General features: G+C 31.7%; 1 protein-coding gene across 2 annotated transcripts in view; it reads right to left on the bottom strand.

The window, feature by feature from the left end:
• LOC130902335 (carbonic anhydrase 2-like) overlaps positions 1 to 25774 on the bottom strand; it is a 48751-nt gene that overhangs the window by 12928 nt on the left and 10049 nt on the right. For both annotated transcript variants that reach the window (XM_057814411.1, XM_057814412.1), the window contains exon 2: positions 24231 to 24265. In XM_057814411.1, the coding sequence (XP_057670394.1) occupies positions 24231 to 24265 (35 nt within the window). The remainder of the gene's footprint in view (positions 1 to 24230; positions 24266 to 25774) is intronic.

The following is a 25774-nucleotide window of genomic DNA, read 5'->3' as shown; positions in this document are numbered from 1 at the left end:
TCACTAGTACGCTAATCGCGATATCACGTGCAAATTATGATATTCAACTATGACTCAGTCACGTGATAAACTACTAGTGATGTTTTTATATCTCTATACAGGGTATTCCGAAACTTGATACAAAATATTCGGTGAGTAGATGACGGGAAAACATTGAAAATTTTTTTTTAACAGTAATAACCCTTTAAAGCCTCGAAATAAGAAATGACATTTAAGAATAATTTCTAAATTATACTTATATTATACTACGTATGTCCATGCTTGACGGAATATAATAATTCTATACTACTATCTGAACGTCAGAGGCGGCTCATGTCCAATAGTTAACAATCCGTAACTTTTATAGGGACAACCTGTACAATCTAATGAATTTTTTAATAAAAAGACAACCTTTGCTTAACTCGATAAAATTTATGGTTTAGGAGAAATGTTGATTTTTAAATAGTTGTACATGCCAAAGAATCCGTTCGCCATAACAAGATATTCTGAAGAAAATTATCATAAATTGTGATTATTTATTGGAATACGAGGTATTAAAACACAATCAAACGTTTCTAATTGAACTGCATACTGTCGAACATCGTGTTACTTACATAAGGAAGAATTGAAATGTAGAAAAATCTAGTTGGTTAGCCTACAACTTACCACATAAAAAAAAATAAATGTTCAAAGTAGACAGACGATGTTTCTTTGAACTTATAAAAGCATTCCAAGATTCTGCTTTATAGCGTCATAATGGAAGTTTATCCTATCGATCATTTCGTTCCTTGTATTTATCAGTGTTTCAAATACCCAAAAAAAGTAATCCATCGTATTCAAGTAAGGGGAACTTGATGGCCATGCAAAAGAACCTCCCCAACCAATCCACCTATCAGGAAAAATATCTATAAGATTATTTTTTACATGATTTAGGAAGTGGGAATAAGCTCTAGCATGCATTCATTTATTAATTAGTTCTGCAAGAAATCTTTGATTGTGTTTTCAATCAATAACATTTATCGAGTACCTACAAAAAGTAACTTTTTGTAAAAGAGTCGATCGAAACATTCAATTTTGCTTTTTCTAAATTGTACTGTAAAAGTTACGGATTGTTAGCCATTGGACATGGCCTTCAGATAGTAGTGTAGAATTATTTATTCCGTCAAAAACGGATGTGCGAGTGTATAATAATATAAAGAAAATACACTTAAATATATATGAGTTCAGAATCGATGGGTCGTATGAGAAACATTTTTTATTTCACAGCATTATTTCACGTCATCTACTCACTGCAAATTTTTTTGCATCAATTCTCGGAACACTCTGTACATATAAAAACTGTTAGAAAACCTTGAACTACGTTTAAGTAGTTAAAACTAAATTAGATACTATATACGATGGGAGTCGTCATGTTCCAGTTTTGAACAAAATGTTTTAATTCGAAACTATAAGAAAAGTTGAATTAGATTATTACAAAAAAGATGGTCATGATCAAGGTTGATATATCATATTCTCGAATAACGGAGAACGAAGAATAAATTAACCAACGAAAATCACACTTTATTCAGTACCATTTGGACAACTACAGACGTTGCAACTTGAGCACAAACTTTTGCATCTGATTGTTTCGTACAAGATTTCGTACTTGCAATATTATCGGTTTAATGACATTTTTTTTGAGCGCAAGCTGCAATTCTAGCGATAAATCTAGAGAAAATTTTGATTTGACAACCAACTTGTCCATAGGCTCCAAAAGCAAGTCCACTAACCTCCTGTTATTCTCATTTTCAAATTGGATACAAAATATTAAACAAAATTTGAGGTTAGGAATTTGTTCATGATGCTCGCGCTGCAACGTTGATCCATAACATTCAGAATTTGTTGCAAAGACTAAACTGTATTTCTTACCTAGCACTGACTGATTATAATTTGTAAATACATATATCACTACCAATGGTTGCGTTGACTGTTCTGGTTAGAAGTAATTAAAATTTTATTTTCACTTCAATTTGGTACTTATAGTTGTGGTTTAGGAAAGTTGTTCGTTCTGTATTCATTTCATACCGAAAGTTGCGTTTTGAATGTTCCATGTAGTGAAAATGGCAGTTCCGTACTGCAAAACACTTTCGGAAAGCTCTGGAGTAGACAACTTCAACTTCCTTAAATGTGACGTCAAACTTCACACTGACACTTCTAATAAGTTATTGTTCGTTGCTATGGTAACGCAATATTTTGTTTATGCATGGCACTGGTCTAGGCTAACTAGATATAACAATACATCCTCGTAGTAAACGGAGGGATACCCTTTTTCGATTACATTACAACTTAATCTTTGTTTTTTAAAAGTTAATCCTCACAAATATAACAAAAAGAGTTAGGATCATTATTATACTTTTCCGCATATTCACACACCACAGTCATCTCAATTACTTATAAAGTACTAAATAATACGGTCATAACTAATTTAACAACGGTTTATTCATGGACGTTGGCTTGTTGTGACGAATGTTTATTTTTTACTCATAATTCAGTCTAACTCCTTGTGTATTGTATATATAACTGATATTGTCTAAGTACTAAATAGTACTATTAATAAAAAGTGTTAAACTCTTAAATACCTTGTAAAAAATATGGTAACAATTAACACCAACTATGTAATGGTATCGATTTCTTTTCACCAAAGGTGATAATATACAATGTACAAACTATTTAATATACCCTTCAAGTGTATCGTCAAAAATAATTTTCACATCAAAACGTCATAAAAGGTATCGCATGTTTTTGTTTTAAACAAACTATAGAAATAATAAACATTAATTGTTATCGCCGTGTAGGTAATTCAGAAGTAGCTCAAAAAGAGTGGTAATATTTTCATTTAATTTTAGTCAAGGCATATTTCGACGATTGATTGCGACCAGGGTTTTACCTCCAATTTCAACTTGCGTAGTTTTATAAATGATAGTCTTCTGTTCTCGTTTTGCTCATGATTTAATTAGTTTCCTATCGAAACACAACCGTCTGTACTTGTGATTATTTTTTTTTTCGTTTTCTCTAACAAGTAATTGAAGTGAGATAAAGTATTTATATATTGCATTTGCGATAATTCGATTTTATTCGATCTAGAGGTTGATCATATTGATTGAGCAAAGAAAGTCCACGTTTATAAGAGATCTTGGAATACTTTAAGGTATTGGGTATGCTGAAGTTGCTTCTGTGTGGCCTTTCTTGTTCACGTCTGCACATACCCTGTCAGTAGTTTTGATTGCAACTGTATATGCGAGGTAAAATTGATGATAATGAAGTCTGGAGTTACATGGGGTATGGAGAGTTTCTAATTTTTAAATTTTTACAGTAAAGTGTCGGTAGAAGGGATATTGATCGACCAAGGAGGAAGAGTATTAATTTTGAAACTGTAGATCACTGTGAACGCGGTTGAAACATTTAGGCAAGCGTTAGAGCTTGTCTTATGACATCCCAAGGTTCTAGCCAATGCGCCTTATCGGCTTCTTATAGGACATCGGTCTTTGGTAATGTTGTGGAGCACGATGGACTTATCGAAAGGCGTATGTGCGTAACATTTCTTGGCCGCCCACTACGCTACTATGAACTATGAAAATGCCACTAATTGAACCAAAGACAACTGTAATGTATTTCAAAAACCTTTTTATTTGATATATTGGAAATATTATGATGAAAAATAAGAACACATGCGGTCAACGTTCGAAAATCACATAGACCTAAATGTGGACGATAGATAACACGAAAGAAGAACAAGTTAAATGACTGATAAGAAATATTGGTTATTGGCACACTTGCTACGTTTCTTAATTTATTATCAATTAAAAATTCTTGAGTATATTGTATATGATATTGATAATTCCATTTATCACATCAAAGAAAAACTCTTTACTTTTAATAACTCAATATTTGACAACTTGGAGGTCAATATTATAACAACTGATATAATTTTACCACAATATTTAGATTTCTATTATCATGCGTACACAGAATGATTCTATTTACTCACAGCTAAATTTTTAGGGCAAATAAAATTTAGTTCATATAATTTTTCAAACATTTGACTTTCCAATTTCACAAAAAAAATGTTATGCATATATAATTAGATTTCTATTATTTTGCATGATCATCCTGTTTATATAGTACTATCCAAATATCGATCTACGACCATGCATAATGTATCATGTAAATACAGGGTGTTCCAAAATTATCTTTACAACTTCATAAATTCATAACCTCGAACATAAACAAGATATTTATATTTTGTCTTTTGCATGTATTACTGCAACTAATAAAGTTTTTTTTCAATAGGCTGTACAGTTATAAGTGAGGATGTAGACACCACAAAAGAAAGCTCAATGCGTATCGTGGTTCATAGAGACGAAATCAGATATCCAGCTTCAATAGAACTTCAGGACCAGAGACCCACCATCCAGACCCTCCATCCGTGCATGGCGCACATATCCAGAAAATGTGGAGCGAATACAGCAAACATTCCAGCACAATCCGAAAACTTCAATTCGTCAGGCTTCAAGGCAACTACAAATGTTCTTCATAAACAGTTGCATCCATCCAATAGGATGGTACACCGTCACACTGGTTGACAGCAGCTCGGGAACACCTCAACGAGACTTTTCCCAACCCATGGATTGGACGGGATGGCCCAATTCCTTTGCTATCAAGGTCTCCCGACATAACACGATTTCTTCTTGTGGGGTTATTCAAAGGACATTGATTACCAGAACCCGCTTAATCGCATTGATGACTTGAAACGCCGCATTACACAAGCTTTTACTACAATCACAGGCGACATATTACAGCGTACCTGGCTTGAAATTGATTACAGACTGGAAGTGCTTAGGGCCACCAATGGTGCGGATGTTAAAGTGTACTAAAAAAACTTTTTTATTTGCAGAAATACTTGCAATTTTTAAAGTTGTAAAGATAATTTTGGAACACCCTATATATTTATTGTGTGAAACCTAAGCTGAAAATTCTGGAACCGTTGGAAATATTCATACTGAATTCAGACTGAATATCGTCTTCAAAGACTGAAGGTAAACAAAGTTTATAATAACCAAGTTAACGTCTTCGGAGACTGAATGAAAACTAAACTTTTTTAGTCAATTTGTGAGTGTTGGTGTAGTGGTGGGGTAAATAGTGTATTTTGTGTGAAGCCTGTTTAATATCGCGGCTATATTCTGTAAACGATTTTAATGTTATTTTGTCATTCTATTCGACTATACCAGATATAATATATTGCGTGAGTATCATAATATTTGTCGTTGTATTGCATTTTCGCCTTCGAATCTCATGACTTTTGTTTCGATTCAAGAATGTAGTGGTTAAATCACAAAAACATTCGATTCGCGTAGACAACACCTTAAATATCTTGATTAGAATGTGCTATTGGGCAACGTGAGCAAATGCAGCACACAAGTCGCGATTAGTTTAAGCATATATAACAGTCAGTATATCCAATTGCCTCCTGTAGGATTTGGTCAACTTGCTCAGTGATATCGGTGGTTTTCGCAGTTTTTTGTCGTCCCGAACAAATAATCGAAACTAGTTTTAAGGGAAACTACTATCCAAGTAAAAAAAAAAACGAGTAACAAGATACATTCAAAAAGGAAGAAAATAAAACGACAAAACAATAGTCTTTATTGTCCTGCTACAGATACTTAAATGTCTAGGAATAAAGAAACTTGAGAGAGGTTTATCTAAAATATATCTTAAAATGAATAATCGCATTTTTGTGGAATTCTTAAAAAACCTCGGATATCATTTTAGAAGTTATACTAATCATCCTTAAGTACCTGGCCAGACCTAGAGATGGCGGTAGTTGCTTTAGAAAGTACTCAATCTATTTAACATATGTTTGTTTAGTATTTGTCTGGCAGCCGTCAAAAGTGAACGTTTTCGGTGATTTTGTAAACATTGAAAAAATTAATCATCGTTGTGTGATACAATACTTTTATTCAAAAAGCATTAGAAAAATCAATTTAAAAATTGATCTAGATCTACTCTAGGTGAGACTGCTTCTTCGTTATCAATAATAAAATATTGGGTAACAGAGTTTAAACGAGGCCGTACGACCTGCGAAGACCAGCATCGAAGTCGTCGACCAAATGAAGGGACGATTCTAGAAATGCTGAAAAAAAATACAAAAAGCGATACTGGATGATTGTCGACTGAAAGTGCTCGAGCTAGCAAACATAGTGGGCATTTCAAAATGTGTGGTGAATCGGATATTAACTGATAATTTGGACATGCGAAAGCTATGCGCAAGATTTTTCCATCGAGTGTTTGCCAATATTTTATATAAACAAAGCCATTCCATAACCATGGATGATACGTAGGTTCATCACTTCACACTCGAAATAAAAGAACCATCAAAACAATGAACTGAAAAGGAGAGAACCGGCTCCAAAGAAGACAAAGATAGTTCCATTTGCAGGCAAGATAATTTTCATTAACTAGCTTGAAAAAGGGCGAGTATTATGCGAGCTTATTGAGACATTTGAGCGAAGATATCAAGCAGAAAAGGCCACATTTGGCTAAGAAGAAAGTGTTATTTTATTAATAAAATGTACCACCTCACATATCCGTTTTTGCAATGGCCAAAATTAATGAATTAAAGTTTGATTTGCTACTCATCGCTAGATTTAGCTCTCTCAGATTATTTTCTGTTTCCAGACTTGAAGAAATGACTCGGTGGTCAAAGATTTTCCAACAATGAATGATTCTTATTATAAAAAGCGTATCGAACTCTTTTTATTTGTTAGACCAGGTACTTCTGCGACCTCGTAGTATGTCCCTTGATAGCCTGCCCTTTGTGAAAACTGAAAATATCTAAGTAAATACGGAAAAACGCAGTTGTAAATCTTTTCATAACAGCCAGGCATTTCAATAGCATTTAAAAAATAAAGTTCAAAATCTTATACTGGAAATGGTTGTTAACATGGATAATAACTTGCAATACCTGTATCAATAATTATACTAAGAGAAAATGACAGTTTTATGCATTTGTATGTACACATGTATATATAGATAATTATGATAGCTGTCATCAATTAAACGTATACTAAGAAATATTCATTGAACCAGATTATATGCTAGATACATAAAGTGAAAAGCTGATTGTCATACCGAGACAGATCTTCAGAGCTAACATTCAATTTTTGTTTACTTGGAAATGTCTAACTTTACATTTAGTGAATTTGACGTCTTCAAGTTTCATTTCAACAATTTAAATCAGTTATTATTATCTAATCATTATCAGTAATTACGGATGATGTTTTATAAAAACTATTTTTTCAAGTCACTTAGCCAACGAGTTATGTATTAATTATTCATTAGTGAGAAAAACGAATGTCACTTCAAAATGACTATATACGTTCACTGTATAATTTACAAATATTTTTTTTCAAGCCATATATTTTTAGAATATACAAACAAATTATAAAATACAATTTTTAGCGTAAAGCGTATTTAAGAATAATTTTAATAATAGAATGCGTGTAGACATAATGGAAAGGAAACTGACTGGACTGAGAATCAGATCTAGAGGTTTCCATCTCGAAAATGTGATAGAAGATACTCTATAGTTTCATAATATTGATGGATTTTTTCATTTTTTCAATGCAGTAAGGAGACGCAAAGAATTTTTTTAGCAAAATCCATCATTATGATGTATACGTGAAAATGCACATGAGGGATAGAAACATCGAGGTTCACCACCGCCGAAAAAAATTAGTGGTGATGGTGAAGGTCGGGATAACCTTACATTGAAATGCTGGAGGTGTATTTTTAGTACATTATCTGCAAATAGGTGCTGATTAAACCAATTTGGTTTCAAGTTTTCACGTGGCGATCAAAGAAAAACGACAGGAAAAACTGAAGTTTTATCAAACATCAGGATAACGCACCTAGTCATAGGTTTGCCATAGGCTAGGCAAGCTTTGAATTACTTCTCCTGAATTGACCTTCAGTAAATTACAATGATTAATTTGTCAATATAAATGGAGGAATATTGAGAAATAAAATGGTATCTTTAATTTTTTCATCATACGAGAATCTGGAGATGAGCAAAGGGACCATCCCTTACATAACAGATCTAGCAACTAAAATACAACAAATTTGTCACCACTGAACTGAAATATGAATACCAAGTATAAAATATGTGATGATTGTGATAAAATTGTAAAATTCATAGGATTCTTCCTCTCCTCGACGTCCTTTTGGTGTGACAACAATGGTAAATGAATTAGTAAACCATGAAAGTATGCAAAACAATTTCAACATCCACCGTTCATTGTTGTAAGTTAATCCAAGTAATCGTAATACGGTGAAAATAATTACCCATTGAATACAATAATTTTTTTATATAATGGATTTAAATGACGTATCATAAAAGGATACATTTCATTGCTAGTTGAATAAACAACTCTGTATAAGGAAGTACCTCTATAATATCTTAAAAAAATACTACGTGTTTAGTATTAACAATATAAAATATTTTTATTAATATAGTTTCTTCCATTGTTATTTTATTACCTGTAAATAGCGATGAAGAGATAATATATTATTACATCGATCCACAAGCCACCGGTCTAATGGATAAATATGATCACAATTTAAATATTTACTTGAGGCGCCATCTTTCAAATGACAGAATCATTGAAGTGAAGGCTTGCCTTTGAGCTATTGTGGCAACTCTTCAGGAAAAGCATGATGTTCAACGATCAAGATGTCAAAAAGTGGCAAAAGGACACAGTTTGTAGTATTTTTGATCAAGTATTTTGAAGTTTTTGTAATATTAGACGCCTGAATAAAAAAGAATAAACATATGAGTGCAATGAACCCGGCGAAAGTTATCCGCTACACGCTACAGTCGGTCGTTATGGCCTCTGCATTTTAGAATAAACACAGTGTATGTTCATCGACTATTAGGGAAATACAAAGCCCATAAGCAGAAGAAATTTAGAGTTGTATCTGTCCATTTATTTTTCGAAAGTGTACAGTAAATTTAAAGACTAATTTTCCTTTTTGGCAATATGAGATAAGTAAGATCTTTTAATTTGTAAATTCGATATTTGAAACAAATATATATGATAACATAAACTTAGAAGTCGGCCAGAGCCATATCAAGTTAAATGTTTTGATAAGATTTTTGGATCTTAGCTTTTTTTTGTTTAAAATTATGCCTTGAAAATAACGTGTAAATTACAAGGTACGCCCAGAACTATTAATTTAAAATTAAATCAGAATTTCATATTTTCATTTCATATTTATTGGTAACAAATACAGCAAGGATTCGGCTACTCTATCGTATCGTGAAAACAACTTTCGTAGCTCTTTCGTAGAGCTCGTAAATGGAACAAACGTGTGGTAGACTAAAACACTAAAACACTAAAAGGACCAGGAGAAGGAACGAGTAATTTCTTGAGGTGCACAAACGTAAAAATCGCTGTGATTAAGATCAGGACTGTAACTTGGATAATAAAAAAAACTCCTAGCCAAAATCCGTCAAAGCAACTGCTGTAAGTATATCGAGTTGTATGTAAACAAATGGTTTACATGGTTTGATGTGTTCGATTCTATGGAAATTTTTCAGTTAGTAGTGGATAACTTGGAATTCTGTACAAATTATTTTCACTAAGAAATAAACGGCTTGAATCCGATCAGCTCTTCCACATGTCAATAATAGTTATGTATCATGAGACAGAATCAAAGCAACAATTAAGTCAATGGAAGACTCCATCATCACCTTGTCCGAAATATGTCTTCAAATCAATTCAAACATAAAAATTAGCTTTCTTGGTGCTAAGGGCGTAGTTCATGCAAAGTTTGTTCTACCAGGTCAAAGCCTCTAGCAAACCTTTTATTTGGAAATGTGAATGTGAAAATTGCGCGCACAACGACAATGACAAATGTATTAGTCCTAATAGAGACTGTTCACCAAAACATATTTCTTTCAAGAAGTCTGTATACAATAGTATAGATGTTGGTAGTTAATGTAAAGCTATTTACTTGTAAACGTAAAATTATGCCTCAAGCTCAAAGACATCAAACTTATCACCATGTTAACGATTTTGCCGAGGCCTATGCTGAAGGTCACATATTTGGCCATAAGGAAGTCAAATGAGTCGTACCATTTAGTGTCAAGTTAGTGTCAGGCAACTAGTCCAGCGGTTACATCAAATTGCTTGACTTGTTGCTATGAGTTGTTATGATATTTGAGACTCTGGTCTCATTTCATATAGTCCACGTTAATGTTATGCTGATTATACTGCAGAGCACTGTCGTAAATGTTTGAGCTGCTGATGAGAAACATGTGTACATATCTTGTAGCACTTCTATACATGGTAGTATTTATGTTATGCCATTGATTATCCATGAGTCCGCTTTCAGCAAGATAAAGCATACTGTACATCAAACTATCCACTTTATCCCAGAAATTTTTGGATGTCTATCACATTATTAACAAATCAAGGTCGATAAATGATTCCTTCTTGGTCATTTCTAATGTCACCGAGTATATTTGTGAAAGGTTGTCAAAAATTTTCTAAAAATATTGAATTTATGATTTTCATTTATTTTGATTCTTGAAATACGACTGCTCATTTATGAAAACGTCGTTAAAATATGTGTTCAATCATTTATATTCAATTGTGTATTATTTTAATATAAACTAAATATAAATAAAACCTGACTACTCGTCGTAAATCAAAGTTGAAATATACATGTGACATTGTTTATTTGGATCGTCAATACATTTATAACGGATTTAGATTTCACATTTGGTAAACATCACTTTGGAGTACCTTGACAATAATGTGGTCAAATTTAAGATCTAAATATATTGTTCAAGGAATTCGTATCATCCTTGATTTGATATTTTTTCACTGATACAACGCATAAAGTTAAATATATTTCTCCTAAAGTCTTATTGAAATTAATAATCATCATATAAAAATGGCATGTAAAAACGTTTTTATGACATAGTTAAAAAATATATTATTTATAAAGGAATTTTACTATTGTCTATAATTATATCCCGAATTTATTTATATGATTGAGACACTGTTGTATAAAAAGGCAAATAATCTGCGTTCCGTCATCTTTGCCAAGGAATTTGGAATTTTGTTTTTATCTTTGTGTCTAAATTGAGGTAAAATCTCAAGGTACTTTTTTCCATCCGTAAAATATCCAAAACAATGATAATTAAGTATAAGAGAAACAATTCAACCTCCGGCTACAAGCAATAAATTAAAGATAATACTCGGATGGCGAAAAAAAAAAACATGATTTCAAAGTCATTTCGTCTAAGAATCGGTGAATTCAATTCTAAAATTATACAATAACTAAACTTAGATGTTTACTGAAAATTAACAGAGAGATTTATTAGGGAGAATCATTGTGTAACTTTTGACAATATTTTTAAAAATATATTTACTTACTCTTTTATTCTTTAATTACAAATCATCATTAATATATACATAAAAGTATTGACTTTTGACAATAATTGACCGCTATTATCGCTTTCTTATTTTAACATCGAACAAATAATACATTTTCATTTATATAGAATATAATTTCTGTATTGGGCAAAAAGCGTGGTAAAAAGTAGACTTTTGCATTAAAAAAATGCTGTGAAAATTTTTTGACACAATTATAAAATTGTTTTATCAAAATGGTGGGCTGCGTACGCTTTCTTTCTCATGTCAATTCGTTCAATAAAATCCGTTTTGGGTCTTCTGCACACTAGATGTTGAATCGGCAACTGCAGCGACTATGAATCTTCCCCCTGAGAAATCCAGGGAACGGTATTTAAAGGAATTTAATTAATTTATGGATTTATGGGTGTACTAAAAAGGGCAATAACAGCTTTACAGAAAGAGTGTTTGAAACTAAATTCAAAATGTGGAAGTCTTCAATACTTTGGTTGACTTATTCAAAACTGAAAGGCACTCTAATGGTAAAAACGACGTAGACATCAGTAAATACTCGAAACTCATTGTATATTTGAAAAATAAATCATTTGGCTATAGACCCAAAAGATCTAAAACATTTATCCGTGAATAAATTAATAAGTTTCTGTTGCAAGTTCCAAACGATCATTATCTCATGCATAAGATATGACAGCAAAAAATTTTAATGTAAGCTTAGATATTGTTTGTTACAACTTTCAGGTTGCTTTAATATTCGGAATCGCAGGAGCTCTGCGGAGCTAGGAATTAAATAAAATGAAGTATAACGATATTAATAATACCAAAAATGTTTTAATTCTCACAGTACCTGATACAAATACTCTTGTTCAACGTCGATTTACTTTTACTTCTGAAATATCTGACAGTAGATTAAACTTGGAAAACATTTATAAAAAATATAGAAACCAATTACCCACAAATGTCAAAACAGACCATTTCATTTTGCAGTATAGAAATGGAAAATGCAAAACTCAAGTTGTAGGTATAAAATACGTTTACAAAAATTCTTTCGCTTATCGCAACATATTTGAATATACCTAATTCAAAAAACTACACTGGACATTCATTTCGACGCTCTTCGGCGTCTCTATTAGTGGATTCTGGTGGTGATATAATTCAACTTAAGAAGCTCGGTGGGTGGAAATCCAACACAGTTGCGGAGGGTTACGTAGACGACTCAATAAAAAACAAAATGGATTCCACAGTGAAAATTTTAACGACAACTAATTCGACTTCAAGCAACGTTCATGATCACAAATCAAGTACCAATAGTAATGTAGCTTCTTCTTCACTTCAAATGTTTAATATTACTATTACAAAATAAAAAGTGATAAAAGTTTTTTCGATTTTTTTAAGTCTACGAACGTAGACAAATTTTTATATGAAACTTGTGAGTAAAGTAACTTTTTTTTCACTCGTAGGAATTGCCGTCAAACCATTTTACTCATCAAAAAAGTATCACTTTAATCACTTATTTCATAAATAACTATTTTTTATCAACAATTCAATCTCCTTCATTATCAGCCACATTTTTTCATCTAGTTTGAAACTTTTCGATGACGGACAAATAAAATTGATATTTCTCTAAAATACTTAAAGATAGTAATCTGGTCCAAAAAATGTAGAGATAGGAATAAATAAAAATCCGAGAATCCAATATAGACCGAGTATAATGTGTGAGGAAGTACCTACCACCCATTTCTAAAGTATATAAAGTATACCATACAATATTGTTGATTTAAAAGTTAGGATACAGGAAGAAATTAACAAATTAACCCCCGAGTTCATACAAAATGTTGTACGAGAATCCAAAATCGCCTCGGTTATTGTTATATTGTTATATTATTGTTATATTATTTACTATTACAAATCGAAAATGAATGTCACGTAATCGTAAAAAGAGAAAAACAAACAGATGCTGTTATTTACTGGGTACCTGTAGAAGATTATTATGAGAAAATTTTAGAAGCTCTTGCTCAAACTGGTTAGGTTGGGTTAGGTTAGGATTGGTAAAAAATGTGGAACAAACCGGTTTTCCTGTTTTAAAAATAAAATAAAATGTAAATCACAATGTCACCAAGGCTCCACGTGTTGCAATAAATGATTGATTGACATGCAAAAAATAAATAAATAAAACTTCTTTTATCCTTTTTTTTATCTTATACTATAAACCCAACAGTCAGTTATCCGATTTTTAGTTAAAGTCCCTGGAGAATAGACAAACGCTTGGTCATTTTTCGACGAATAATCTATTGTCCGGCATTTAACTAATACTCCGGGAGAATAGGCATGCGTTGTACGCCATCAGCCAACTGCCTATTATCCTGGGATATTAGCTAAAATCCCAACTTGTCTTTTGACCTACGACATCAACACGATGATGGAATTTCTGAAACCGTTGCTGATATTCATATTTCTATCACATGAACACTCAGAATTAAACTGTCGAATATGCATTAAAATCACTTAATACATACACATTTCCACAAAAACTCCTATAAAACGGGAAAAATCTTCAGAATATAAAATAATTACTAATAAGAGGTAAAAATTTCCATACTTAATTCATATACAAAAGTATAACCCCCTGCATTCTTTCAACAATACTAAATTTTTTATTGAAAATAGCAATTTTTGTTTTGTTTATAATATATAAGTATGAAGATATTTTGCATATAAATACTTTATATTTATAATATTGGTAATTAACTTGGTATTTTTGTAATCATAATAATTATATTTGACAGCTTGATCGACAATATCTAATTTTTGTGTCCGTCCATATTTCGAATAAGTTACGTTCTTTTGAAAACGGACATTAAAAGACTTCCCAACATACATCTTGTCACAATCGTTACATATGATTTCGTAAATTCCATTCATTCAAAAATCTATTAGTTTATCCATGGATTTACCCATCAGCTATTTTAATGTTTTGTTGGATTAATTAACTAATTTCAAAATTACCATGTTGAGGATTTTAAGGATACCATAACAAATTTATCCTATTGTCCCTTTTGATTTTGGAAAAAGATAGTTTTACGAAAAGATCCCTTAAACCTATAAGGATTAATTAACTTAGTATAAGTAAGTATATATCATCTACATTAATATATACACTCTGTATATATTTTTGAATAGATTGCAAAACTAATTCACAATCGGATAAGGTTTATTAGATTCTAATGCTGCGAGAGAAGCGATAAATTATTTGAAAAAACGTATTAAATATCTGATAAATTAATTATTACAAAATTTCAACCTCAAATAATGCACCGTTACTTTTAAGTGAAAAGTAATTGGCGTCTCAAAAAAATTCTCCGTAATTTCCTGTTTATACAGTGTGGAAATAAGTTGAAATAAAATTGTTCATGACTCGTAAATTTTATTTTTATACTGAACAAACTGTTTACACTACTAATACACCAACAATCGCAATTATAAACAATATCGAAGATTTCATTTTGAAACTCAATTCGAAATATTCCATAAAGTTTACTTATGCAATGAAAAAAAATGGACAGTTATAATTTTTAGATACTTTAGTATCTAGCCTTTCAATCCTTTCGATTATGGCTATCGCTTATGGCGCTTTAAAATTCTTTCTTGGTATGGATTACTCCTTGTTTTCTATTTTTGTCTTCTTTATAGTTTATCGTTTGTGTTGACTGCTTTTGTTATTATTTTCCATTCCTTTCGGTTCCGGCATTTTACCCTCCAGTTCTCTATATTGCTCTTATGTCCTTCTCTATTTCATTTCTCCAAGTCTTCCTCGGCCTTCCTCTTCTCCTTGGCCATAATGGGGTCCATTGCGTTATTCAATGGGGGGTTCGTTAATCCTAGTCTGCCAACGAACCAGACACCCAAACGTGCACAAAATTGAAGCCATCACGCCATTTCTCGTAGGACTTCTTTGCACTCAAGCACAAGCCTAGAGCACACACAGATAGAGATTATTGTCTTTCTATGGCGTCGATTGCCAGTGCACATTTGAAAAACGGTAGGATATTCCCCAAGCGAAAGGAGTTCACTCATTTTAAGATATCTTCCGCAAAAGCCTGTTCGGGTCAAATAATTTATCTGCAAACCATACGTATACCAGGTGGTACAATATGGTTATTACCCATCAAAATGATTGGATATTCGCCCTTTGCTTGCGTCCAGATTTTTTCAGGACTAGTTACTCCAACCTGCAATTCGTGAGCGCGGCTTACAACCCTGAATTATGAAGACAATTAAAAAAGGCCTTATTAGGCCTTATTCTGATAATTAATCAATTTTCTCGACTTATAAAGAGAAATATATTGAACCTGGGGGTTCAAATCTAGTTGTTAATTAGTTTTAGATGTATTTTTTTCTAAAAGTTGTATGTTATTATCTACGTCAATGAATTATGACTATACCAAACAGTCGATCTTTTATCTAATTATTTGAAACTAATAGTTTCCATATTACCAACTATTCTTTATATTTATGTACTCTCCACATACTTTTCGAACTTCATCGTCATCAACAACTATTATTTAAAAATCATTATTACCAATTGTACCAAGAATTATTTTTTTTGCTTCGTACATTTATAATGAAGTGTGGTTTTTCAAAAAAAAATTCGTACAATTTTATTATCAATTTATTTCGATTTTTATAGTGAGCTACAACGTATAATTGTATTTCTAGGAGATTTCATACTTCGCCGAGTGTATAGGAAGTTTTTCAAGGTTACTTGAACAAAATTAGACTGCGGTATACCGTCATTAATAAATAAATATAACTACCATTGACAGAAATGTTACAAATTATTATTTTTATCGATAAGATTTATATAAAATCTATGAAGGAGCTACGGAAATTTATTATGATTACAATACGTTTTGTTAAAAACTGATAAAATCATAAAAGATGATTATTTGGACCAAATATACTTAATCTGACAGACTGCTGCATGCGAAGATTTGCAAATTATTTGAAAACCAATAAGTTTAAAGCCCAGTTACACCATGTAATCCTTAAGTGATTAGGCTGCTTCTTTATCCTCCATTTTCGAGTTTTTTTAGATTATAAATAATTGCTCGACCATCAAAAAAGGGTATTTTATGTAGATTAGAGCTTTGAATAAATTGTGATGCAGTTATTAACGCAAATAATACATACGAAATCGTGGAAAATGAATATTTTCAATCCGAACTTGACATTGCCTCTGAAGTTTTAGGAAACGAGGAAAAAGACTCTGCTAGTGGAAACCTGGACCACGAAATATATGGAAAAGGAAAATGCGAAATGTCACAAAGAGAGCACTGTGAGCTCAATTAGAAAGGAGCCTGCTGTATGTACGTGTATGGCACAAACAAGCTTAGGTGGTAGGAACGGAAGTTCGTCCTTAATCCGATTTTCAGAGGTAAAGCACGTGACCGCCGCTTTCCGTTTGAAGTTTGTTACTTTCCGGGGAGATTTTACTTGAAGAATTGCGCTGGGCACACCACAAGGTCACTCAAATAATCCTGGGGTACGAAAATGATACGAATAATATAAGAGAATTGGACAAAATGTATATGGATTGGGACAATCGGAGACAATCGAAGAAATACTAGTTAGATGAGAGTGTAGATTTAAAATATACATAATCGTCATTCAAAAATGTAGTTATTGTCCTAGCACCTAACAATAGAAGTCTCTCAGACACCACCTTTCCAATAGTTTATACCTTTCTGGTTAAGGTTCTGATCACGTTAATTAGTTTGACGATACGTTTTAATTATTTTTATGTAATATCGGTACTTTTATCTATATACTATAATTTCTACCGGTTTTAAGTAATTAGTATATTACACTACAAGTGCCGAGTTGAATTTTCGGCCCAGCTTGTCATGATGCCTGAGGCGAAGCATCATGATGAGCTGGATCGAGATTTCGGCTTTCGGCCCCGTGTAATGTATATGATTTTTCTTCATAGCCGGTCGAAAGTACGTTATTAATTTCACTTCACATTATTAATTATTTATTAAGGTTTGATGTAGCAATACTAATGACAGCAATTAACAATTTGTCATAGCAACAGAATAAATAGTCACTAGTAACGAGTGTAATTACGCATGATACTACTCACTCCATACCTAAAATAAATTAAAATCTGCGTTGAAGATAAGGTTGAAATGGGCATTATTTATAACTGGTGTCAACATATTTCTTCTTTTTCAGTTAACATCTCCATTTAATGAAGGTTGGCGACAATTTTGGCACACTTATTGCGTTCCTGAGTGGTGCGAATCAAGAATGATGTCCAATCGCGTATGTTTTTTAACCATGGATGTTTTCTGTTCACGTTTTCCTTCGATGTTTCCTTCTATTATTAATTTTAGTATATCAAGCTTGTCACGGTATATGTGGCTCAGATAAGCGGTTTTTCTTCTTTTCATTGTTGTAAATAACTCTCTTTCCTATCCCATATCTCTTAGCACTTCTTCATTTGGTATATGTTGAGTACATGATATTTTTAACAGTACCGAAGATAAAAACTGAGTGCACGTACGTAAGTTCAAGCTTGCGTTACATCATAGGTCTTTCACCTTTAGGAATATGGCTGTAACTTGTTCTATAGGTGATATTACTTCGACGTCAGTCAGTTATGGGTTTGGAAGTCTTGTTATGGCCATTACTTTTGTTTTTGATACATTAATTTTCATGCCCAGTTGATCTCCCACTTCTACAACTCTGTTGATTAGGCGTTGAAGAGCTTCTGAATTATCTACTATGATACCCGTTTCGTCTGCATAACGTGTGTTGTTTAATGTCCTGCTGTTAATTTTTATTCCATACTCGTCATCATGTGCTCAGACTACATATTGGCGTCAAAACACAACCTTGTCGTACCTCCTTTTCTATACAAACCGATTCTGATGCCGTTTGTCCATATATAACCGTTGTTTCTTGGTTCCAATAAAGATTTATAATAAGCTGTTTTTTTTTGTCTAACCCTTTTTCCTGCAGTAATGTCAGAAGATTAACTCGATCGAAGGCTTTCTCGTGGTCTATGAAACAGGCATACACATCTTTCCTCATGTCTCGTCATTTCTTAGTATTAGCTTTCAATAAACACAAAAAAACGTGGATGTGTGTAGTAGCCACTTCCTTAACGAAATTATGTACTACACCTACTTACAAATATTACCAAAACCACACTTATTCTCATGGAGGTATAACAAGTCTTCTAACAACCTCCACGTGTTTTTAATACTTTAAGCAAAAGGCTTACGCAACCACTTCAATTATTCTAAGCGATTTGAGATAAGTTTCCATAAATTATGGTAATTTTGTTTACATTAGATGAACTAAAACAATGTCATCTGTGAAATTGCACTTTGGATACGTAAATAAATACAATTTTAATAAATTTGTAATGAATCTGTTTAATTTAAAGCTAGTTTATTTTTGTAGAATATTGCCGGAAATAAATCAACAAAATTACCAATATTTTTATTTATCAAAGAATTATAAATATATGTTTTACTGTCACAGATTACTCACAAGTAATTAAATTTGATCCATTCATGGGTTTATACCTCAATTTCTATTATTCCAAATCGAAAGGACAACAGTCACAATTTTATATGTTAACCCAAATAGCTACAGCTAACGTGAAACAAAAAAAATTCACACTCGAAATAGAGAGACTAAAAGCAGAAAAGTGATAGGTAGCAATGAACGAGACTGGTCTTGGTCTTGTCAAGACCAGCTAAAGTGTGAAAAGGATACGAATAATGTAAGAGATTGTGATATGGTAAAACTAAAAGCGTTTCTAGGGATGTTAATTTTTACGGACGTGATATGTTTTGTTTCGTTTTCTGTGTAGAATATAACAAAAAAATATAACACATTCATTCGATTATTTGGAAAAAGTTATCAAGAATTATACCTGAATGAGTGGATTTTTTTTATCCCCACAATTTTTTTCGTAAATCCGCCGTAAAAACGAAAATTTAAAAAAAATCATCGAAATCGCATGATTTTTCAATTTTCTAGAGCCATAAAACGAGGGGACCGCGAAAGTATAACATTACCAAAAATATTTATGATCTTATAAGAATAAGATCACTAATTTAGAAAAATACTTCAGTTTAAATTACACAGAAAATTAAAAATTATATTATAGCGCATAAATGTTGGTATAATTAGTCTTTCGAGAATCATGCAATATAATTGACACTGATAATAACAAAGCTGAAAAAGGATATTGTGAAAATATAGGTATAGAAATGTTAAAGAACGTTGACCACAGACGAACTTATACTTCCCAGTAATCACATGAAAACCCGCTATTGAGTAAAGTTATGGATACTAACCTATATTGTAATAGAGATAGAATTATTAAAAATGGGTTGTGATGTGTGCAAACTTAGCTCTATCAAGGTAGCAGGGTCAAATCGGCAAAATTCAATAAAAAATTATGTAAAATTCGCAGCTTTTTTGTTGCTATTTAGTTGCTAAAACCACAATTTTGTTGCTTGAGTCGTTCGCTAGCTACTGCCAGTAGGTACTACTAAAAATTAAAAAAAAAGACCGGACGAATTTTTGCTTCTAGCAATGATTTTCTTAACACACGGAGCTTGAACTCGACTTGCTGAACAAAAAATGGTGAAGCAACATCGAACAATGTGTGAATGAGCCTAAAAAATGAGCAATAGAATAGAAAGTTAAAATCGCCTGATCATCACGGTCAGTCACGATTTTTTCTATACATACTAGCCTCAACTTGACTTGTTGCTAAACAATAAATGCCGAAGAAAGTTTATTGCTACATAGAACAATGTTCAAATAGGCCAAAATTTTTTTCTATCCATGATAGCTTGAACTTAAATTCGGTGTTTCTTGTTAAGCAGCACGTTAAGTTCATGCTAACATGTGCAGAAAAAAATTGTTGGCGACCGTGAGGAGCGGCCGATTATTACTTTTTAGTAATAAACTTTCTTCAGCATTTATTGTTCAGCTAGTCAAGTTCAAGCTAGTATGTAGGGAAAAAAAATCGTGACTGACCGAGATGATCAGGCGATTTTTTTTTCTATTCTGTTGTTCATTCTTTAGTTCATTCGAACATTGTTTAATGTAGTAACAAACTTTTTTGTTTAGCAGGTCGAGTTCAAGCTAACGTGTGTTAAGAAAATCATTGCGAGGAGCAAAAATTTGTCCGGTCTTTTTTTTTAATTTTTGGTATTACCTACTTGAAGCAACAAATTAGCAACAAATTTAGGTTCAATAGTTAACTCGGTATTCATTGCTTTATTGAAATTTCATGCTAGCTTCATATGAATCCAGCAGTAATTACAATTGTTTGCGAACGGCTCAAACAACAAAACTGCGGTTTTAGCAGCTAAATAGCTGCAAATTTTGCATAATTTTTTATTGGATTTTGCCGATTTGACGCTACCACCTTGATAGAGATAGTGAGAAAATAGCACCATAAAGTATAAACGTTTTATATCCTAATATAATGCATTTTTGAAAAAAATTCTAATAAAATACTTATCAGTTATTAGAACTGAATCATATTCTGACATTCCAGATCAATATTTTTCTTTATAGCTGAGTAAATGGATTATGAGTGGGTTGTAAAGATTCTACAATACGGATTAAATTTTTAAGACTGACATAAATTAAAATATTCAAAATATCAGTATATATCTAAAATAAATAAGCTGATCTTTTGAAGTTTATAACTTAAATACCATGAAATCCCAGTTATATAGATATTTATATAGATTTCTTTAAAAAACAATCAAAATTACGTCTGTCACGTGCGTACTTAATAATTCAAAATCAAATATAAATTGTTTGATGTAATAAATAATAAAATTAATATTATGTACTATACGACTTGAATGATGATATACCTGACAAAAAATTAAGGATTTTCGCTATATATATAACCGTATTTACGTCATAAAAGAGATAATACAGAACAAAACATTTATTGGATGCAACAAAACTATTCGTCTTGGTGAATAATAATAGAAAAATATGATGTATTGCTTATTTCTATTTTATTTGCAGCTTTTTTCCATTTCCACTTCCTTTGTATTCCTTTTTTTCTTCATCTCTTTTCATTTTTCAATTATCAGTTTATTTTTATACTACACTGTTTTTCTTTTTTTGTTTTTATCATCTTATCAAGTTTCACAAAGAAATTCTAGATTATTTTTCATCATTTTGGTTTATTATACTTTCCATCTTCTATTTGTCCTTTCCTCTTTCATTTTCCTTCATTGAATAATTTCTTGCTTTTATTAGATAAAATGTCTAACGTTACAACGATATGTCTTCTAGTATCGTCTTATTAAAAATAATTAGTTCATCGAATATTCTGGAAGACCAGTTGTCGATTATTAACGAATTTCTCGGTTTATAGTTTATAATTATAAATGAAGGCACGTAGATAAAAAAAATAGTCTTTTCTTAACAAAAATTATTGATATTTATAGAAAATAAATTCAATGAAAATAGGCATTAAGTCACGTGACAACACCAATCAAAACATTATTGTAGTTGATGTACTTCAGAGCATGTTACTAGGGGTATAATCTAATAAAATATAATTTTTTCAAAATCATTGGTAAAGAGGCTTTTCAGAATTATTTTCTTTGCCTTCTTTCTTTATAACTACGCTCTGCTGATCTGTCTAAGTCTGTCTATCATCCATGTAAATACAAATTTTATTTCTTTGTCTTCGAATTCTTATTCTAGTCATTTATTTTAATTAATTGAATCCACTCGTAGAGCTGTATTTGCTAAATATAACACTTCACTCAATAAATCATGTGAGTAACTAAGGAAAACACATTTTATTTATCAATGTGATCTCCTTCAAGAGCAATTCAATCATACAAACCCTTCTTCTCAATTTCGTGCTTGCTTCGGATTCCGAAATTGCTTCTTCATTTGAACTGAATTTCTTACCGGTGAGCATTTTTTTGGATCAGCGAATAGCCAGTAGTCCCTGAACGTCAGATTTGTACTATACGGTGGATGAGGAATCGATGCCGATCGACTTGTGAATCAGTACATTGTCTTGGTGAAACAGTGGTTTTTTTTCGACATATGAGGTCGTTTTTCCTTGATTTTTGCATTCAAACGATCCAACAACTCTATGTAATATTTTCTATTGATTGTCTCTCCCTTTTGGAGATAGTCAATCAAACAATAATCAATACGCTTCTCAAAATACTGAAGCGATAACCTTCCCTGCTGACTGTTGTGCCTTTGGACGCTTCGGACTTATTGAGTGATGTATTAATAAGCGAATACTCAAATTTTTGTTGGGTGTACTTCAAACAAAAAAAAAATAAAAAGAACTATTTCACTGTCCTGGATTCGTGATACTACAGTAAGCCTCTTCTGGAACCTGGACAAAATGTAATGGAAGGGAACTCCGAGACATATAGACAAGTCAAACAAAGGATATCCAGATCGATTTTCCCAAGTATTAGTGAATAAATAATACAAAAAAGATAATAAGATTTACGGGACACTCATTCCAGAAAACCTTTGGAGTCATTACTGGAGATTGAATTGTAGGGACAAAACTAGAAATGGGGAGTTAGAATTGATAACTATTGCAAACCATTTGACCAGCCTTATCAAAAAAACGTTAGGTATTACTCTAATTGATTAATAAACTTCTAACTTTGGCTATATGAACCAAGGGGTTTCTTCATTTAAGTCCGTAATGAAATTCGATCTACCAACAAAAAGTCGTGTAAAGTAATCATTAATCCATTTCACATTTTTTTAAACCTCACTGGGCTAAGGGTTACTATAAAAAATTTACTTCACATAACTATCATAAAATGACATAAATACAGTCACTAAATGTTCAAATCCAACCATGGCTATCAATATAATTTATTTTTCAGTTTTAAATTAGAAACGCAGCCTATTGGTGAAATTAGATGTGTGTTTCTTATTGTGCGATCTATTAGTAAATGTCGATTAATATTTAGTTGATATTTGATTAGAAAATTCCATCAATATTAACAAACCAAGAAACTGACTCCAATGACAGTGTCTTAAAATAGTTCAAATATAAATTATATCAAAGTACAGATTATTTGTGATTTTACGGCTGTAGACGCAACATTGTACGTGATAATTTCAAAAGTAAACAGCAACAAGAAATTATACTACGTAACATGCCATTCGGCGTGTCTTCAAATATTCAAAATTTTCATTTGTTCACGTATTTTGGCTCAGTATTCACTTCTATTTTAATTATTTCATTCGAGTTTTTTGAAAAAATTAGTTTGTTTTTTGTTATCGACCACTCCATTCGAGGAACCTCAGTATTTTAAATCGCTCTCTATCAGTCTAAGATAATGAGCCAAATCAACAGATTATGGTGATAAGAAACAAGACAATATTGTAAAACTCACGAATTGAAGAGACTAAACGAGTACGAAAGAAAAAAGAAAAAAAGAACAGTGAAAAAAAGCAAATATGATAATGAGAAGTTGCTTTTTTCAAACATACAACTTTGAAGTTACTGATGTAATAATATTCTAACTGTTAATTTATAAATATAATCATATTGAGTAAAACTTTTGGTGATATTATGCTTTATATCCGTTTTTAAATATCTTTTTAACTTTCCTTTTTATATCAAGTAAGTTAAAGTTTTATTAAAAATGGTATCTCGTAACAAAATACGCCCTGTTTTTGATAATTTGACGTTTATTACAATTAAAATTTTTAACTCACCGTTTACCTCGCAGTATCCCCAATCTAGTGACATGCTAGAATGAAATAAAAACAGAATTAAGCCTTAATAGAAATTTTAATTACTGAACATCAATTGAATGAACTTAAACCTTCCAAACATTACTTTTAAGGGTGTTGAGAAATATAAGTGTACACAACATTTTACCGGCATGGATAAATCTAATCGAATTGATTATAAAATGAAAACAATCGAATTTAAACAGTGAACTTTCGAAATTAATCCCCACAAGGTCAATTATTTCAACGCTAAAACATGGATGATAGTTTCAACAATTACTTAGTCAATTTTGAACCGATATGATCTTTTAACAGCAACAGAAACTTAAACCCTAGTTGCTCCAAAATAAATTTTAAAATATTCTCTAGATATATCATCGGGCCATATTTTTACCACTATGTGCTATGTTTCCGAGATACGGGGTACTTAAAGTTTAAATTTAAATTTTGATTTTCGCAATAATTTTTTCACAATTTCTCTTTGAAAATTGGTAATTTTACGTTTTTTGGCATGAGGAATCATAATTTGCACTTTAATTTAACATTGCTAATAGATGGCGCTAGTTACACTTGTTTGTGTTAATTAAATCAAAGTAAACTTTTTTTGGGTTAAACTTATCACTAAAATGATAAAAAAATATTAAAAAGCGTTAAATTCTACAAAAAAAAGTCACTCTTCTTTGATTCGTGTAACTCGGAAACTAGTAATATCTGCATAAGGCATGTTGAGCATAATTATCATATTTTGAGGTCTAGAATCTACAGTTCAAAGATTGGACATTCTTAGTGAATTACCCTGTATGCAAGAAAAATCATGTGTCATACATACAGTTATAATAGATATAACAAAGTAGACCTTAGTATACTGTAATACCGTATATATAATATGGAGTTTGAATTTGAATTTAGTAAGTCTCAATGTTGCAGTACGCTGGAATGAGGTCGAGAAGAGGTATAACTCCTAATTTTGACCGATTTCAATTGAAAATGAAAATATTTAATAAAAAAAATAATTCTCAGAATGCTTTAATTGCTTTACAATGATGACTTCTACCATTTTCTATGCGTTGAATGCGTTCTGCAAGACTGGTGCCCAGAAAACTGAATTATATGCAAGGTCGCTGCTCATCACATATTCATGAACGGCATCGAAAATGAGATACGCATACGAATCCATATTTTGTAATGACGTCTTTCCTCCGGAAAGACTATGTCATACGCGGTCAAATTTATGTGAAGATGACATCGACAGTATCTTTAGCGGTATATCAATCCAGATGTTTATCAGATGATTGTTGTAGTTTAATTTCTTTCTTTGTTACAAAATTATAAATAAACGTACATAGAAGTCGGCATATTTGTTTAGATAATATTTATAAAACTACGAAAAAAGAAAAACAATTCACTATATTCTTAAGCAATTAATTCCCAGATGATACATGCCAAAGTATTCAAAAGCTCGAGAATGTATTAGAGTTAGTAAACTTTGCTGTTTAATTTTTTGCCACAATTTTACTACGTTTTGA

The sequence above is a fragment of the Diorhabda carinulata genome, chromosome X, assembly GCF_026250575.1.
Source record: "Diorhabda carinulata isolate Delta chromosome X, icDioCari1.1, whole genome shotgun sequence".
Lineage (NCBI taxonomy): Eukaryota > Metazoa > Arthropoda > Insecta > Coleoptera > Chrysomelidae > Diorhabda > Diorhabda carinulata.
This window is presented reverse-complemented; position numbering and strand designations above follow the sequence as displayed.